An 18396-nucleotide genomic window follows, 5' to 3' on the forward strand; every position below is an offset into this window, starting at 1 on the left:
AAAAAAGCCTTGTTTTCATATCTGGAAATAAAGTTGATACTAGTGAAAGTTAAGAATGTATCTATACAGTATTAGTTTAAACAGTTGTTGTATATTTCTTCTGCACCTGATGATGTCTTAGAATGAACCTGTACATTGTAAATATTTCATTGCAGATTAAGCTTTTTTGTTCTTGTATGGATGAAGTAAACTTGTACTTTAAAGTGCTTGTTTTTGTGTCATTAACTTATTTAATCTGCTGTTATTAAAATAATTGTTACCTCAGTTGGTTCACTTAAAAAGCACATTTCTGTTTTCTGATTTTGATTCACAATAGTTGTAGAACATAATAAAAAAGAGTGTGTGTGTGTTTGTACGTGATCACGTGTGTGTGTGTTTGTGCGTGATCACGTGTGTGTGTGTGTTTGTACGTGATCATGTGTGTGTGTGTGTGTGTATCATATGTTTGGTGGCTTCTTCTCCTTCACAGGAAGCTGCAGCTGAAAGTGAAACTACTATTTGCCATTTTACAGCAAAGCCTCGTTCAAGAAAATAAATCATAAACAAGCTAAAAACACAGTAAGTATAAACAGCCTCATGTTTATTCAGTAGATTTAATATCGTCTTGATCTGAACATCACATTAAGTTTATTGCTTGAAGAACTGTCTTGAATATTGTGTTGTTTTTGGAATGAGGAAGTGTGTTTATAAACTCAAAACATTAAGACGTTTTGAAAATGTAGTTTAATTGTTTAAAGACCAAATGTGAAGCTGATTGCTGTAGAAAAGGGGTTCTTTTTGGAGAAAGGGACCCCTTACAGCATTTTTTTCATATTTATTTGCACTACCTGTATGCTCATTTGCACTGCTGACTGTTCATTGCAGTAACTACTGTTTACACATGAATCTTTGCACTCCGGTACTTCAACTAAATATGCAAAAACTTCTCCACTGCACTGTTACTTATATAGCTGAGAGGTTTGGGTCTTGCCCACGTGGGGTACCCGCAACTCTAGGCATTCGGTGGACATGGGGAGTGCGTGCTGATCCCCCACCCTCCGATGGAGTCAAGCGCCGACATGAGAAGCGTTCTTTATTATTAGAGAGAAAGATCGGGTTCTACAGGGGTTCGAACGGGGCCTTACGGAGGCCCGCCAGGGCCATGTTAAGGTCCCACAAGCGTACGGATAGCAGACGGCGCGGAAGATGTACTTACGCTTGTCCGGCAGCCAGCTGAGCGCAAAGGCATCCGTCCCGAAGATGTCTCGGTCAGGGAGTACCTAAGTGGGCAATGAGGTTGAGGGCAGCCTCCCTGACCTTCGTAAAGGCACAGGGAGGCAGGGCCAGACCGAGGGGGAGGAATGAAATGGTCTGCTGGGGGAGAGTCAAGACACGAAGTACAGCACGTGTCCTTCGGGTAGTATGGATTATGCTCTTTTGTTAAATGTCATATTATACTACCACTGTATTAATAGTCAAGTCAAGATTTATTTATATAGCGCTTTTTACAATTTTCATTGTTACAAAGCAGCTGTACAAGAAAACATTGACTATAAGTAAAACATAAAAGGTTATGCAAGTCAAAACACAGGTCAAATATCAGACACACTATAAATTCCTATATGCAGTGTTAATTAAATAAAACTATACAATTCTAGCAGCCCCCCCGGCCAGGCAAACAGTGCAAAACAGTATGCAAACGGTGGCAAGGAACCCAAAACTCCATTGGAGGAGAAAAAAACCTCAGCGGAAACCCATGCCTAACCAGGGGATTCCAGTTCCCCTCTGGCAAAAACTGCAGCCTCTGCACAAGCTCGACAGTGCTTGCACAACAAGGCAAAATAAAAAAATTATTAGATTTAAGATTTTCATTAATAATTTTGTAGAGTCGCCACGTCCTTTGTCCAGCTCTGTCATCAAAGCATTTGTCAGGTCTGGGCATGGACTGCGTCCTGCCCGCTCTGGTAACCTTGGACTGCGTCCTGCCCGCTCTGGTAACCTTAGAACAATGAGACAAAACTGGCTGAGAGTAGAGTACTGTTCTGCACTCTTTGATGCAACAAATGCATCAGTTGTTATTGGAAGTGTTCCTGGTTCCGGTTGATCTAACTAGTGCAGCCTAAACATTTGGAAAATATATATTATGATAGTGTAGTGTATGCAAGATTAAAAATATGCGACTTTAGTCTAGATTTAAACTGACAGAGTGTGTCTGCCTCCCGGACAGTGTGGGGAAGACTGTTCCAAAGTTTAGGCGCTAGATAGGAAAAGGATCTGCCGCCTGCACTTGATTTTAAAATTCTAGGTATTACCAACTGACCTGATGCCTGAGAGCGTAGTGCACGTGATGGACTATAATACGTTAGAAGTTCTCTCAAGTAGTGAGGAGCTAAACCATGCAGGGCTTTATAGGTAATAAGCAAGATTTTAAAGTTTATGCGATGCTTTATAGGTAACCAGTGCAAGGTTGACAGAACCGGGCTAATATGCTCATACTTTTTTGTTCGTGTAAGATCTCGAGCTGCCACATTTTTGATCAGTTGTAATTTTTGTAATAGGCCTGCAGGGCAACCACCTAATAGTTTATTTCAGTAATCTAGTCTTGATGTCATAAAGGCATGTATACGCTTCTCTGCATCTGATGGTGACAGCATATGATGTAGTTTAGATATATTTTTATGATGGAAAAACGCAATTTTACAGGTGTTGGCGACTTGTTTCTCAAATGACAGAGTACAGTAGAATAAAACGCCAAGATTGTTTGCTGAAGATGAGGGTTTTATGGAACATCCGTCAATAGTTAAGCAGTATTCTTGGTTGTTGCGTATGGCTGGTTTTTGGTCAAATAAGAAACGCTTCTTTTTTGTCGAGTTCAGTAATAAGAAATTGTTACTCATCCACTTTTTTATATCGACTATGCATTACACTATTCAAGGGAATTGCTGTGTTTCATGAGGCTTCGATGACATATAAAGTTGCGTATCATCAGTATAACAGTGAAAGCTTAATCTGTGTCGCTTTATTATATCTCCTCTATCGTGTCCTGTCGGGTCAATTTATTATTATTGCTTGTTCATTATTGTTTGCCCCTCATGGGTTCTTGTGTTTTATAAATAAAGCCTTTGGTTTCACACCACCTTCCGCTGCCTGCAATTGGGTTCTTTGCCTGAAACTCGTGACATATATACATACAGTATATATGTCATGAATCCGCTATCATGTCATGTTTATTCTTGGTCTTGCAGCGGAGTCATGGCATAGCCTTAGGTTTTGTGTGAGAAAGACATGGCTTGGTTTTGATTCTGACATGCCATGTGCTTTCTCGTGTCTCGTCAGTGTTTCCCGCCCTTTTGTCTCGTTAGCCTTACCATTAGTGTTTCATTACCTTCAACTGCCCCTTAGTAATTATCCTGTGTTTGTTCCCCTATTTAATGCCCTCTTGTCTATTGTCTTTTGCTGGTTCGTTGTATATTGTTCCTGCTCCGTAAAGTACCCTTGGTCTTGAGAAATACGTTTAAGTATATTCTAGTCAGTGTTAGTGTTTTGTTTCAGTCTTAGTGTTTTATGGTTAAGTCTTGTTGAGTGTTTAGTTATCAGTTTATTGTGTACTCTGCTTTTTACCCCCTCGTGGGTTTTTGTTTTGTTTCCTGTGTTATTATTTAATAAAATCCTGTTACCCCTTCATCCCTGCTGCCTGCGCTTGGGTTCTTCACTACCTGTTCCATAACAATATATCTATAAATATTGGCCTACATGGATTCACTCTTCTCCCTGGACATGCGGTTGTTTGTGAGTGAACAGAGAGCGTGTCATGCCATGTGACATGAAAATACAAAAGACAGATATATGATTTGTTAATTATTTGTTATTTATCAGTAAGTGAATAATGTAACATGTTTTTTGCGTGTTCTGGAGATTAAGCTGCAAGAAATCATGAGGTTCCGTTTGCATTTTCCACACTACGGAAATCATTTCGTGGACCCCTGACACACGTGGACCCCGCTTTGAGAAACCAGCTGTAGACTGACTTGAAAGAAGTGTGTATTTCTGATATGACACATGACATAACACACCAGTATTTTGTTTACAGGTTTAAAATTAACTCTTTACGTTCTGATACTGTGTGTTCATCATGAATCTCTCCAAACAGACCAAAAGGTGAGATCATTTAAAGATTTTAATAAACAACCATTGTTTTTATTATAATTGAAAAATGTTTGTCTAAAGTTACATGTGCTTGTACAGTAGAAGGCAAAATTTTGGTTTGACAGATGTAAGAGTTTGTATTTAATAACTTAATTCAGTTTAACGTTTATGTATATAACAAAAAAATTGTATAACTTGTATACACAAATATATTATGAGTTATATTAAAATAAATTTTATAATTTGTTCATATTTATATTATTTGGTGAAAACGCTAATTAATACAAGTGCTTTATTGAAACACTTTTGAATATTAAGATCATATGCTGTTGTTGTTGAATTTGTGTCCTATTGCTGCACTGCGTAAATAGATGATATTTATAACAAACTGATGAACTAAACATGAAGTAAAGTGTTGTGATGTTGTTTTAGTTTGACTGGTGGAGAATCTCCTAAACCCAGCTGTGTGTCCATGAAGAGTGAAGCATCAATGGGTCAACCATTTAACTTCAGTTCAGGAGACTGTGATGATCCAGATGTGAGGTGAGAACAGTCTGATGGTTTAGACGAGTAAATCACTTCCTCAGTCTTTATTCTCTGATCTGAGTCTGTGCTGTTGATGTTACTGCAGATATTCACTGAACACTTTACCGACAGATACACACATTAATCCATGTGTTCACTGTGTGGAAACAGATATTTAATTTATTGTTCAATTACAGAAACACAACAAATGTCTCATTCAAAGGGAAGCACATGGAGTCTGTTTTCCAGGTGGGTGTCCGTGTGCATTTTTGTTGTGTTTTCATGATTCATCATCTGATTCATTCATGTAGGAGATGTAATATAATACAGTAAAACTCTTTCCTGACTTTATTTTAGTATAAAACTTAGAACAAACTCAAACCACATGCACATATATCACAGACTTTGGCCTTAATAAAGAAATGGGTAGCACTTTATTTTACAGTCCTGGTTCTCATGTTCATACTGTGTACTTATAAATATAATAACTGGGGAATAATGAGGGTCTAATCCTGAACCTAAATTTATACCATGTGTAGTTACCGTACACCACAGCACAGAAACCGCCCTCCTCAAAGTCCTCAACGACCTCCTCACCTCGGCTGACACCGGTTCCCTCAACATCCTCATCCTACTCGACCTGAGTGTAGCCTTCGATACCAGGAGCCATAAAATCCTGCTCACCAGACTCAAAGACCTCGTCATCGAAGGTACTGCGGTCAGCTGGCTCCATTCCTACCTATCCAACAGATCCCACTTCATCTCTCTCCATAACCACACCTCTACAGCAGCCACAGTCACCCAAGGCGTTCCCCAAGGCTCTGTACTCGGCCCCCTCCTCTTCCTCATCTACATCCTCCCTCTTGGTCAGATACTCCGCCACTTCAGCCTGGACTTCCACTGCTATGCTGATGACATCCAGATCTAACTCAGCACCAAATCCCCCCACAATCCTCCCCTCTCCCACATTAATTCCTGTCTATCAGCTGTTAAAACTTGGATGCAACACAACTTTCTCAAACTCAACCGTGATATAACGGAATTCCTCCTCATCGGCTCCAAATCCACACTCAGCAAAACCAATAACCCTACTCTCACCATCGACGGCACCATTGTCTTTCCGTCTCCCCAGGCCCGCAACCTTGGCGTGATTTTTGAGTCCACCCTCTCCCTTGAGCCTCACATCCGCCAAGTCGTTAAAACCCCCTTCTTTCACCTCGGCAACATCGCCAAAATCAGACCCTCTCTCACACTCCCAGCTGCCGAAAGACTCATTCATGCCTTTATCTCCTCCCGACTGGACTACTGCAACTCACTTCTCCTTGGCATCAGCTCCACCCACATCAAACGACTTCAACTGGTCCAGAACTCAGTCGCCCGACTCATCACCCGCTCCAAATCTTGGCATCACATCACTCCAGTCCTTAAACAACTTCACTGGCTTCCCATCTCCCACCGGATCACCTACAAAATCCTGGTCCTCACCTACAAAGCCCTTCACCATCTGGCCCCCACATATCTCACTGACCTCCTCTCCCTGTACCAACCCTCACGGCCCCTCAGATCCACCTCAGCTAGTCTCCTCTCCATCCAAAAGTCCAAGCTCTGCAGTTTTGGGGACAGAGCATTCTCTAGGGCAGCTCCCAGGCTCTAAAACTCCCTCCCCCATGACATACGCACCTCTGAGACACTTGCCATCTTCCAGTCCTGCCTCAAGACCCATCTCTTTACCTCTGCCTACCCATAGCCCCATGTCCCATTTGTTTTTGTTTTTTTGTATCTTCTTGTAAAGCGACTTTGAGTTCTTGAAAAGCACTATATAAATTCAATTTATTATTATTACTACCCATTACTTTCTTTGCTAAGTACACTGTAAGTACACTACATACAGTAAAATAAAGTGCAACCAAAACATGTTTCAGCCTACACCAGGATGTTTCTATAAATATACTTATTAGAAATATAATTATTGCAAGTTGATTAATGGATGCGTAACATCTACTGTGTAACAACCGTTTTTATATAAACATTTATTATTTTAGAGTATTTAATTTAAGAAAATGTGTCTTCTAGTATTTTACTTTAATTGAAAATAATTTATTTGACATTCATTTGATTGACATTCAAAATCATGTTTCATTCACAGTTTATTCAGAAATGTAGATGCTCTTCTTCAAATGAAACTTTAAAATGATTTTATCCCAAAATATGTTTATAAGCCCAAAATCAAAGCTGTATGTTAAAGAGGCATTTCATGAGATTCTTTTACTGTCAGTCGTACTGCAGCTTTACACAGATTACTGTATTTATTACTGATGATTCTGAAACATGTTTAGATGTTTAGTTTCAAACTGATTCATTGTAGTAAGAAGTCACAATCATATTGATTTGAAATAGATCTCAGTGTGTTATCAATGCTGATGTGTATGTGATGCTTGGAGAATCATTTGAAGGCAAAATATGAATTAAAGAAAATATGATTTTGTTTGTGTAGTTTCTGTAGGAAAAAAACTGTGTTCACTAAAATGAGCATTAAAACCTTTTTCTGCTCTCAGAAGAAAACAAAATCATGTGTGTTTGAACAATGTTTTCAGGAGCTTGAGCACAAACTCATCTCTCTGATGAAGAAAGAGCTGAAGATCTTCAAGAGTCTACTGAGTCCAGATTACCCATCATGCTCTGAGAGAGAAGAGGAGGATGATGAAGATCAGATCAAAGTCAGAGAGATGTTTCTGAATATCACACTGAACGTCCTGAGGAAGATGAAGCAGACAGACCTCGCTGACAAACTACAGACCAGTAAGAGCTCTCAGTCATGTGACTATGACATCACTTTACCTTCAGACGAACAGACACAGTGTCTGTATTTACTGATGATTATTAGTGAAAATACATTTACAGTTAATAAATCAACAGAATAGAACCATGAAGCTTTTTGTGTTCATCTAATGTCATGATCAGCAAAATCTTAAGACACTCTTAAGGTCAAATATAAGAACAAATTAGGCAAAAATATTCATTTGGTTTAATAAGCATAGAGAGCTTTACTATATTAAAATGATATTAAATAAGAAATATATATTTGCTTGTTTTTATGCTTAAATACTCTTTGTTTATCAGAACTTGCCCCTTTATACATGAAGAAACACAAATCCAGACTAAAAGATAAATTCCAGAGAATGAATGAAGGAATCTCAGGTCAAGGAAGCTCAACACTTGTGAATGAGATCTACACAGAGCTGTACATCACAGAGGGAGGGAGTGAAGACATCAATAATGAACATGAGGTGAGACAGATTGAGACGGCATCCAGAAGATCAGAGACACAAGAAACACAAATCAAATGTAATGACATCTTTAAAGTCTCACCTGAACTAAACAAACCCATCAGAAGTGTGCTGACTAAAGGAGTCGCTGGAATTGGAAAAACAGTCTCTGTGCAGAAGTTCATTCTGGATTGGGCTGAAGAAAAAACAAATCAAGATCTTCACTTTATATTTCCACTTCCTTTCAGAGAACTGAATCTGGTCAAACAGACAAATATCAGTCTGATGGATCTTCTTCATCAGTTCTTCACAGATACAACAGAACTGAGATCGACAGACTTTGATGATTATAAAGTTGTGTTTATCTTTGATGGTCTGGATGAGTGTCGTCTTCCTCTAGATTTCTCAAAGAATCCGAGTTTGTTTGATGTCAGAGAATCAGTGGATGTGCTGCTGACAAACCTCATCAAGGGGAATCTGCTTCCTTCTACTCTGATCTGGATCACCTCTCGACCAGCAGCAGCCAATCAGATTCCTCCTGAGTGTGTTGATCTGATCACAGATGTACGAGGATTCAATGACCCTCAGAAGGACGAGTATTTCAGGAAGAGAATCAATGATGAGAGTCTGGCCAACAGAATCATCACACACATGAAATCATCCAGAAGTCTGTACATCATGTGTCACATGCCAGTCTTCTGCTGGATTTCAGCCACTGTTCTCCAGAGAATGTTGAGTGAAGCAGAGAGTCCAGCACAGATCCCCAAGACTCTCACTCACATGTTCACACACTTCCTGATGTTTCAGATCAAACTGAAGAGTCAGAAGTATGATGGGAAATGTGAGGTAGATCTTCAGCAGGCTAGAAAGAGTCTTGAGTCTCTGGGAAAACTGGCTTTTCAACAGCTGGAGAAAGGGAACCTGATCTTCTATGAGGAGGATCTGAGAGAGTGTGACATTGATGTCAGAGAAGCGTCAGTGTACTCAGGAGTTTGTACTCAGATCTTCAGAGAGGAGTTTGGACTGAACCTGGGGAAGGTGTTCAGCTTTGTGCATCTGAGCGTTCAGGAGTTTCTCGCTGCTTTATTCAAGTTTCTGTCATTTCTTCAGCAAACATCAGGACTCTTCGGCAGATTGAGATCAAACATGAGTGATTTACTGAAGAGTGAAGTGGACAAGGCCTTACAGAGTGAGAACGGACACCTGGATCTTTACCTCAGATTTCTTCTGGGTCTCTCACTGGAGTCCAATCAGACAATCTTACAATATCTGATGACACAGACAGGAAGAAGCTCTGACAGTAAACAGGAAATAGTCGAGTACATTAAGATGAAGATCAGAGAGAATCTCTCTCCAGAGAAATCCATCAATCTGTTTCACTGTCTGAATGAACTCAATGATCATTCTCTAGTGCAGGAAGTACAAACATATGTGAACAGAAGAGATGAGTCTAGTCTTACTGGAGTCCTTCTCTCTCCTGCTCAGTGGTCGGCTCTGGTGTTTGTGTTACTGAATTCAGAAGAGAAGCTAGATAAATTTAATCTGAGGAAATATGATCGATCCGATGAATGTCTTCTGAGGCTTCTGCCAGTGATCAAAGCATCCAGAACAGCTGAGTGAGTCATTTACCTGCAGTTTCACCTGAACATCTAACAGTCCACATTACTGTAGTTAATGTCCTACAGAGACACAATAAAACATGATGGAATGGTTCACTGCATCTATAGAGTGAGAGCTGCTCTCTTGTGGCTTCTTTCTGATTTTTATTCATTTGTTTTTTATTTATAATGTCTGTCAGGGTTCAGTTCTTGCAGTGATTCTCTATCAGGTGCAGATGTTGCTTCAGCTCTTTTGCAGAGGATTCTCATTGTTCAAACATTATCTCTTGATGTGTTTATATCTTCAATGTTATCTTGTTATTTCTCTTTCAGTCTGAGTGTCTGTAATCTGACAGAGAAAAGTTGTTCATCACTGGCGTCAGTTCTCAGATCAAACTCCTCAAGTCTGACAGAACTGAACCTGAGTTACAATAAACTGAAGGATTCAGGAGTGAAGCTGCTCTCTGATGGACTGAAGAATACAAACTGTAAACTTAAAACATTAAAGTAAGAAAATCCAATAAAGTTAAAAATGTATGTTTTTATATGTAAATAGAATAAAAATTCATGTGAATCATCTTTATATAATGTTGTTGTAAAAGACACTTGATTCAGATTATTCTGATCATCTTACATTGAGAAATAACTGTGAGACACTTTAACCAAACACACATCTGATGTAAATACAGAATTAACCATGAGACAACGAGGAAAGCTAAATAACCCCAGATGTAATTGTAAAATATCATTGAGTTTTCTAATTAAATGTTTCTTCTCTCTTCAGTCTGTCTGGTTGCAGTATTGGATCTGAAGGTTTTGTTGCTCTGACTTCAGCTCTGAGATCAAACCCCTCACATCTGACAAAACTCAATCTGAGTTTTAATAATCCAGAAGATTCAGGAGTGAAGCTGCTCTCTGATCTACTGAAGGATCCACACTGTCAACTACACAAACTACTGTGAGTTACTGATTAAATTATAATTTTGTTTATAAACTCACTATTTGTAATAAACAGCAAAAATACTTTAGTCACTTGTGATTATGTTTTGCTGTTTCACTCTTGTTCTTGTGAAAAATTGATGTAGTCACTTTACTTGTATTATGTTTTCTCTTGGATAAACTCGTTCTTCTTCTATTAATCTCATGTGTAAATCCCTCTGGATAAAATCAGTTCCCAATTAATAAATGTAATTTTATTATACAGAAAGTTGCTCCATTTACATGAAGTTAACATGACATACTGTTCTTGTGTTTCTGGACACACACACCATGTTTTACTGAAGTTCACTGTCACTCATGGAAGTTGTCAAGCTTTCACGAGTTCGCCCTCGCCGATAAACAGCTACTTGTTGGGATAGATGGTAAAGCATGGGCATGAAGGTTATGCGTATTTTGCGTGTTGTGCAGGGAGTGGGCTCCGAGCTCGCCGGATCTATCCGAACCCGGTCAGAGCAAGTGCTCTGCAGAGCACTTGTTGGAAGCTCGGACCCCTGCGGGGCCGGTCGCTGCTGCGATACTGGCATAATGGCAAGTTGTGAATGGTGCTCCAGAGCACTGGTTGGAAGCTCGTGCCCCTGCAGGGGCGGTTGCTGCTGCGATACTGTCTGCATGGCGAGTGGTGCAGTCTTCGAGACTTTGAGAACAACGTCGTGAGATGGAAGTGCTGGCTGCAGTGTTAACAAACTGTATGGTGGTGCCACCTTCAGCAATAAGGCCCGGCTCAGCCGAGCACAAGATGTGAGAACCATCTCCTGCGAAGGGGTTCCCGGGTGACAAAGCTGGACAACTGGTAACTGTGAATGTGACACCTGCTTAAGTCGATAGGTCCGAAGGTGATGCGTAATCGAGTAAGAAATCGTCTCCGAATCCAGCACTTGGAGGTCATTCACGGTGGGGTGAACCGAAGGGTCGGTCGAATGTGGATGTGGTGGTGATCTATGAGCATCGTAGAAAGCCGAAGAACGCCAATGTGAACATGGCATCGAGTGTGTGGGCAACATCTGTGGAGTGATATCCCTTGCGGAGGGTGGAGATGCATTTGGTGAGAATCTCCGGGGTAATGGGCCTCCTGGCGTCCTGACGGGCGGGTTGGGATCTTCGTTTGGGAGCTTGCTATGGCCCGTGACAGGGAGTTGAAAATCAATTTATGGAAGAACTGGAGTCCGCTGAGGTAACCTCTGATTGAGCTGGCCTGAAGGTTTTTTGCAGTGTTGAGAAATTAGATGTATGAGGTAATTGTGAGAAGAGAAAATTCCGGGAAGGGAATGCTGAAAGCCTGGTGAAAAGATCTGAAGCTTCTCCATAGTGATGGAATTGAGTGAACATTCTCCTTAGTGATGGAATTGAGAGAGGCATCAAGAAGCGTTTGCACTGGGTGATTCACTGGAAGATCAACTCTGGATAAGGTGGTACAGGAATAGGCATGGGGTCCGCTTCGGGCGCCAGCAGCCTGAACTTCTGTTTACGCTCTGATGCTGCTGGAGACTGGTGGAGGTTCCATCGCATGAGCGTGTGGAGGCGCTGGCATCGCAGCGGCTGTGGCCAATGAAAACGTGGGGCGTGCCTGTTGTAGAGAGAGAATGGCAGCCGTTTGCATGTTGTGCGGAGACAAGCTCACGCTGACGTTGGCAGCGTTGGAAGGCTGGGGTACGCATGGATGGCGCCGAAGGATCTGGAACATTTGCTACTTTGGAGACCACGGGAGACTCTGACATAGTGGCGAAACTTGACGATGCTTATCTGGCAAGATGCATAAGGTAAGATTGTTTGTCTATTTATGATAGAGCTTGCTGGAGCTGATAGGGTAGATACGGTGATTGCTGATGGTGAACCAGCCCAGATAATTAAGAAGAGATTGCGTGCTCGGTTGATAGGTGATTGCTGCTGATGGAACATCGGACTGATTTATATGCTTAGGTTCCTCCCGAACTTTGTTAATAAAACCTCATTTCATTGAAATTAGATCAACTTGTTTTGACTTTAAGTTTATTACTAACTTTGTGACTCACTGTTATCTTGTTATTTCTCTTTCAGTCTCAGTGACTGTAATCTGACAGAGAAAAGTTGTTTATCACTGGCGTCAGTTCTCAGATCAAACTCCTCAAGTCTGACAGAACTGAACCTGAGTGACAATAATCTGAAGGATTCAGGAGTGAAGCTGCTCTCTGATGGACTGAAGAATACAAACTGTAAACTGAAGACACTAAAGTAAGAAAATCCTTAAAGCAATAAAGTTAAACATGTGTATGTATTATGTAAATGGAGGTCTTCATAAGTTTATCAGAATCATCTTTATATGTAAGAGACTCAACAGTGACTGTCAGTCAATGACTCTCTGTAGATTCAGATTATTCTGATACTTTCTTACTGTGACAAACATACATCTGATGATAATTTATACAGCCCATTAAATCATTTTACATTAAAGGTATAAAAAATATGAAACAAGATATTATTGTAAAATGTCATAGAGTTCTGTAATTAATTTTTCTTCTCTCTTCAGTCTGTCTGACTGCAGTATTAGATCTGAAGGTTGTGTTGCTCTGACTTCAGCTCTGAGATCAAACCCCTCACATCTGACACAACTGGATCTGAGCTTTAATAATCCAGAAGATTCAGGAGTGAAGCTGCTCTCTGATCTACTGAAGGATCCACACTGTCAACTACAGAAACTACTGTGAGTTATTTATTATTTTTAAACCCTTTAATTTTTTTAAACAATTACCACAATGTAAAATGTTGAGAAATCTTTAATATTAAACTCAACAAAGTGTTGGACAAACTTTTAATATAACTCGACTTTTGGACAAGATGTTTGCATAACACACACAAACACACACACAGACACTTTTTTAAATTAATATGAGTAGCCTATATTTCTGAGTTTACTCAAATAAGTTCACCCAACCTCATGTTCTTCTGCAAAACACTGAAAACCGTTGGTAGCCATGAACTTCTATTGTATGTATACAAAACCAATGACAAGACAATGGGGACCAACATTTTTCAAAATATATTTTGTGTTCTGCAGAAGAAAGTCATACAGGTTTGGAATGACACAAGGTGTAAATGATTAAAGAATTTTCACTTTTCGGGACCAGTTGTTATAAACCTGAATACATTTCTTTGTTGTGCTGAACACAAATAAACATGAGAGTTTGTAACTCTAGGTGTACTCAGTCTTTATTACTTTTGTGTTCAAGTGACTGTCATATCAATGTTTTGTACTCACACTTGTGTTAATGTTGGTGTGGCTGCACTTCTTGTATTGTGTTCTCTCTCTCAGATTAATTTAATATGATTTGTAAGTATAAAGTCATTGTGACATGATGTTGATAATGACTGAGATCTACAACTTCTAAACCTACAACTTGCTTACTAGACCCCATACCAACTAAATTATTAAAAGAGTTACTACCTGTTGCAATTGAGCCCATTTATAACATTATCAACTCGTCAATTAATCTAGGCCATGTCCCAGGACCCTTTAAGATGGCCGTCATTAAGCCTCTTATCAAGAAACCAAACTTAGATCCAAATGAACTAGGAAACTATAGACCGATTTCAAATCTTCCATACCTGTCTAAAATCCTAGAAAAAGTAGTGTGCACTCAGTTGTGCTCTTTCTTACAAAATAACAACATGCACGAAAAATTTCAGTCAGGCTTCAGACCGCATCATAGCACTGAGACTGCGCTCGTTAAAATTACAAACGACCTGCTTATAGCATCAGATAAAGGTAACATCTCACTCCTGGTCCTGCTTGACCTTAGTGCTGCGTTCGATACCGTAGACCATAACATACTTCTAGATCGCTTAAACAATTATACTGGTATTGAGGGACAGGCACTACAATGGTTTAGATCTTACTTGTCAGACAGACATCAATTTGTCCATTTAAATGGGGAATCATCAAATCTAACGCAAGTAAATTATGGATTACCTCAGGGATCGGTTCTGGGACCCGTTCTGTTCTCCATATACATGCTGCCCCTCGGAAACATTATTAAAAAACATGGAATTAGCTTCCATTGCTATGCAGATGATACTCAGCTATATATCTCATCAAGACCAGATGATTCCTCCAAGCTATCCAAATTGGCAGAGTGCATTGTAGATATAAAACATTGGATGACCTGTAATTTCCTTCTTTTAAATTCTAATAAAACAGAAATATTACTTATCGGACCAAAGACACGCAAACCAAATATTTCTGATTATAAACTGCAAATTGAAGGATGTACTGTTACTCCAACAAATACAGTAAAAGATCTAGGCGTTATATTAGACAGCAACCTGTCATTTCAAAATCACATCTCAAATGTCACAAAAACAGCCTTTTTCCACCTAAGAAATGTGTCCAAGCTACGAAATATTCTGTGTGTTGCTGACGCGGAGAAGCTTATTCATGCATTTATAACCTCAAGACTTGACCACTGTAATGCGCTACTCAGTGGCTGTCCTGCATCATCAATAAACAAACTACAGTTAGTTCAGAACGCAGCTGCCAGAGTTCTGACCAGGTCCAGAAAATACGATCACATAACCCCAATTTTATCAACCCTTCACTGGCTACCCATTAAGTATCGTATTGACTTTAAAGTTCTTTTAATCACTTATAAAGCCCTAAAGGGTTTAGCCCCTACCTACCTAACAGAGCTTCTATCACACTACAACCCATCACGCTCTCTAAGATCTCAAAACGCGGGACTTTTGATAATACCCAGAATAACTAAATCCTCCAAAGGGGGTCGAGCTTTCTCATACGTAGCACCTAAACTCTGGAACAGCCTCCCTGATATTATTCGAGGATCAGACACACTCGCCCAATTTAAATCTAGATTAAAAACGCATCTTTTCAGCCAAGCATTCAATTAATGCAAATATGCTAAATAAATCAGATTTACATAGATATTATTTACTAGAATAATTGGATTTTTATAAAACACCATGTAGCGTGTTTTACCCTTTCTTGGGTTTTTCGTTTTTCCCCTGTAAAGCTGCTTTGGAACAATGCAAATTGTGAAAAGCGCTATATAAATAAAATTGAATTGAATTGAATTGAATAGATGAGTGAATATTAATATCATATCTGATGTTTCTCCTCAATGTTTTACAGTATTAAGCCTCGACTCTATCAATCACATGAAGAGTGAAAGGATTCCCTTCATTCAGTAAAGATCATCTGAGCCTTTTTCTCTCTGAAGACTGTGACATCACCGGTGACGGCTGTGAAGAGCTAAAAAGTGTCTTTTTTATCATTATTTCCATTTGTATAACATTCTGATCTCATATTCTGTATTATCCTGTATCTCTGAGCTCCTAAAGTCTGACGTGTGTCTGGTCACGATACATTATTACATGGTCAATGGACCAGTAGCGGCGCCAGGATTTCGATTGTAGGTGGGCCTCCAGAAAACTGGATGGGCCAGTTAAAATAAGCCCAAAAAACGGGTTCCCCTTTATCTCCTTTCAGCGCTTTGGACAGAGGACAGCGACTCAGTAGCCGACCTGTGTGGCTCTTGTGTCGCTGTCCTCAGCTCAGTGCTGAAGCGGACAGAGACGTACACCTTGGCAGTAAGCCTAACTTCATTTATCTCTTTTGAACGTTCAATACACAAAAAGACTGAAACGGAATTATATCTTTGGAGGGTCTGTTTCTCTCTCCATTTATTCACCCAGCACGGCGGGAAGGGAACTGTCCAAAATGATTGAACTGTTTCTTATGAATTCAGAATGACAGAAGAATGGTAAAAAATGTAAACTACAAATCTGACAAATGTTTCATATTACCCTTTCAATTATTAAATTATGTTGATTTGTGGCCTTTTAAATGCAAAAAAAATATGTTTTTCATGCTTTCTGATGATATTTGTTTGGTGCACATAATCCATTAGTTCATATTTAGATATGTTAGTTCACGTGTCACTGGAGGTTAATGTACGTAAAGTTAATAATGGTAATTATGTATGTGACAATAAAAATCTCGAACAGTAAGTGTCTTTGTCCAGAAGAGGGCGCTCACCCTCATTAAATCAGTATCAATCATTCTGTGCTCCGCTGTACACTGCTTTATAAAGGCCTGAGCGTTTTGGATACATTTTTAGTTGACTTAAAAATAGTTTTTAATAGATTCGCTAATTGTATGTAGAAAATCTTCGCTTTTATGTGATTCATTTAGTTTTCTACAATTGAAGAGTTTTAAAAGAATGGTACCATTTTTACCCAATGGTAGCGCCGCGGCTGTAGACAACCAGACACTAACGTTAACATTAGCCTAACTGTTAGCCTACTTGCCTTGCTGGTGTGAGTGGGTGGCTATGAGAGTACTTGATGGAGAGAGGGCGGCCGAGCAGGATGGTAGCTGGTCACTAACCGCATTACTTATGGCAGGAGTTTCCTCCTCCTGCTCCTCGGAGCGTTTCTTACTGAAATTAAATGAAAATAAGCTGCTTTGCTTTGCGTTTCATAGCTACCGTGTGCAAAGAAAAACTTGGCTAGGCTACAGAAAAAAAGAGAGAAGAAAAAAAAAGAAGAAAAAGTAGCGGCTAGTTTTTCTTCTTTTTTTTCTTCTCTTTTTCATTCATTGAGCTTGCTTGAAAAGCTTGCGCGCCAACGTCATTCATTTCATTGGATCTCTAGCTGGTGACGATACAGCCTGTGGGCGGGTTTAAGAGTCCACACGTGGGGTAGAAGGTTCTCTTAGCCGCTGAAAGCTTTCCTCGGCCTGGGTGAAAATGGGCGGGCCCAGGCCCACCCGGGCCCAATGGTAGCGCCGCGGCTGCAATGGACACCTACATTTACTGCTTTACAGTTAATTTAATAAAGAATGAACTTAAAATAAAATACTAATAATAAAATAATAGTTTAGGCATCAGACAAATTGATTCTTAAATGATCGTTGACATGAAACAATATAATGACTTTTTCCATATGTGAGGGAGTGTAAGTGATGATGAATATTGATGTGTTTCACACCTGGAGAGATAAACACTAAACACCTATAATGGACATCAAGGTGAAATATTCTGAAGCAACTAGAACAAAGAATGTGATTAAACTTCACATGTTTTATTGGTCATTTCTTTTTAAAATCTCTTCAGACTACGATCAACATGAGCACACAGTTACACGTCATATGTCTGTCATGTGTTCTGTCTTGAACATGTAAATTATATAAATCTGTAAATAATTGTTAGCATATATTGTGCAAAGTATTAAATAATATGAATACCAACAATGACCATGTGTAACAAAAACAACACTTTATTGGTGGTGTGGAATGATCTCCACTGAGTGCAGTCGCTCTTCACAATGAAATGTTTTGTTGTCATTGTTATTGTACACAAATAAAAGTAAACACTTAACCCTTTCAAATGGGTTTACACATACATGTATGATCACTAATGACGAGTTGTTTCTTATGCTATGAGAACAAAACCCAGTGTTCTGCAAGGATCATGTTTGTCGACGCCTTAGGGTTAATAAAGCAAGAAAGAAGAAAGCACATGGACAAGTCATTGATACAAACAGAAAGTGTGAACTTTATATTCTGTCATCTGAGAGTTTAAAGGAATCACGAGATTAAATGTTACTTGAAGAAACTGAATGTCTGATTTGCTCAGAAACTGTATTGAATAGCACAGTGCTGGTAAAGCATGTGTACAGTAAACATTGTGTCAGATAGACAGGTCATAAATAAGGGATAATCCACGGCTAGCCGTGCACTGAAGGATTTTAATGCTTCACCTCATTTGGTTCTTCGCCTCCACGTTGTGCATTACGATCCTTTATACCATTGTCATTTACCAAGTTCAAAACAAGTTAAAGCTGTTGTTGTTGTTTTCCCGGTGGGCAGCTTTTAAATGTGGTGGGTGCTCTTG

The 18396-nt window shown here is 39.5% G+C and overlaps 1 protein-coding gene across 1 annotated transcript; it reads left to right on the plus strand.

Moving 5' to 3' along the window:
- Positions 1-465: 465 nt before the first annotated feature.
- On the plus strand, positions 466-16508 carry LOC306891771 (NLR family CARD domain-containing protein 3-like). The gene is made up of 11 exons (XM_079452291.1): positions 466-558; positions 4070-4137; positions 4558-4668; positions 4848-4899; positions 7245-7449; positions 7771-9532; positions 9848-10021; positions 10299-10472; positions 12548-12721; positions 13017-13190; positions 15633-16508. The coding sequence occupies exons 2-11, from the start codon at positions 4112-4114 to the stop codon at positions 15667-15669; spliced, it is 2889 nt and encodes a 962-aa protein (XP_079308417.1). The 5' UTR covers positions 466-558; positions 4070-4111; the 3' UTR covers positions 15670-16508.
- The last annotated feature ends 1888 nt before the right edge of the window (positions 16509-18396 follow it).

Source organism: Barbatula barbatula (assembly GCF_947034865.1).
Source record: "Barbatula barbatula genome assembly, chromosome: 3".
Classification (NCBI taxonomy): domain Eukaryota; kingdom Metazoa; phylum Chordata; class Actinopteri; order Cypriniformes; family Nemacheilidae; genus Barbatula; species Barbatula barbatula.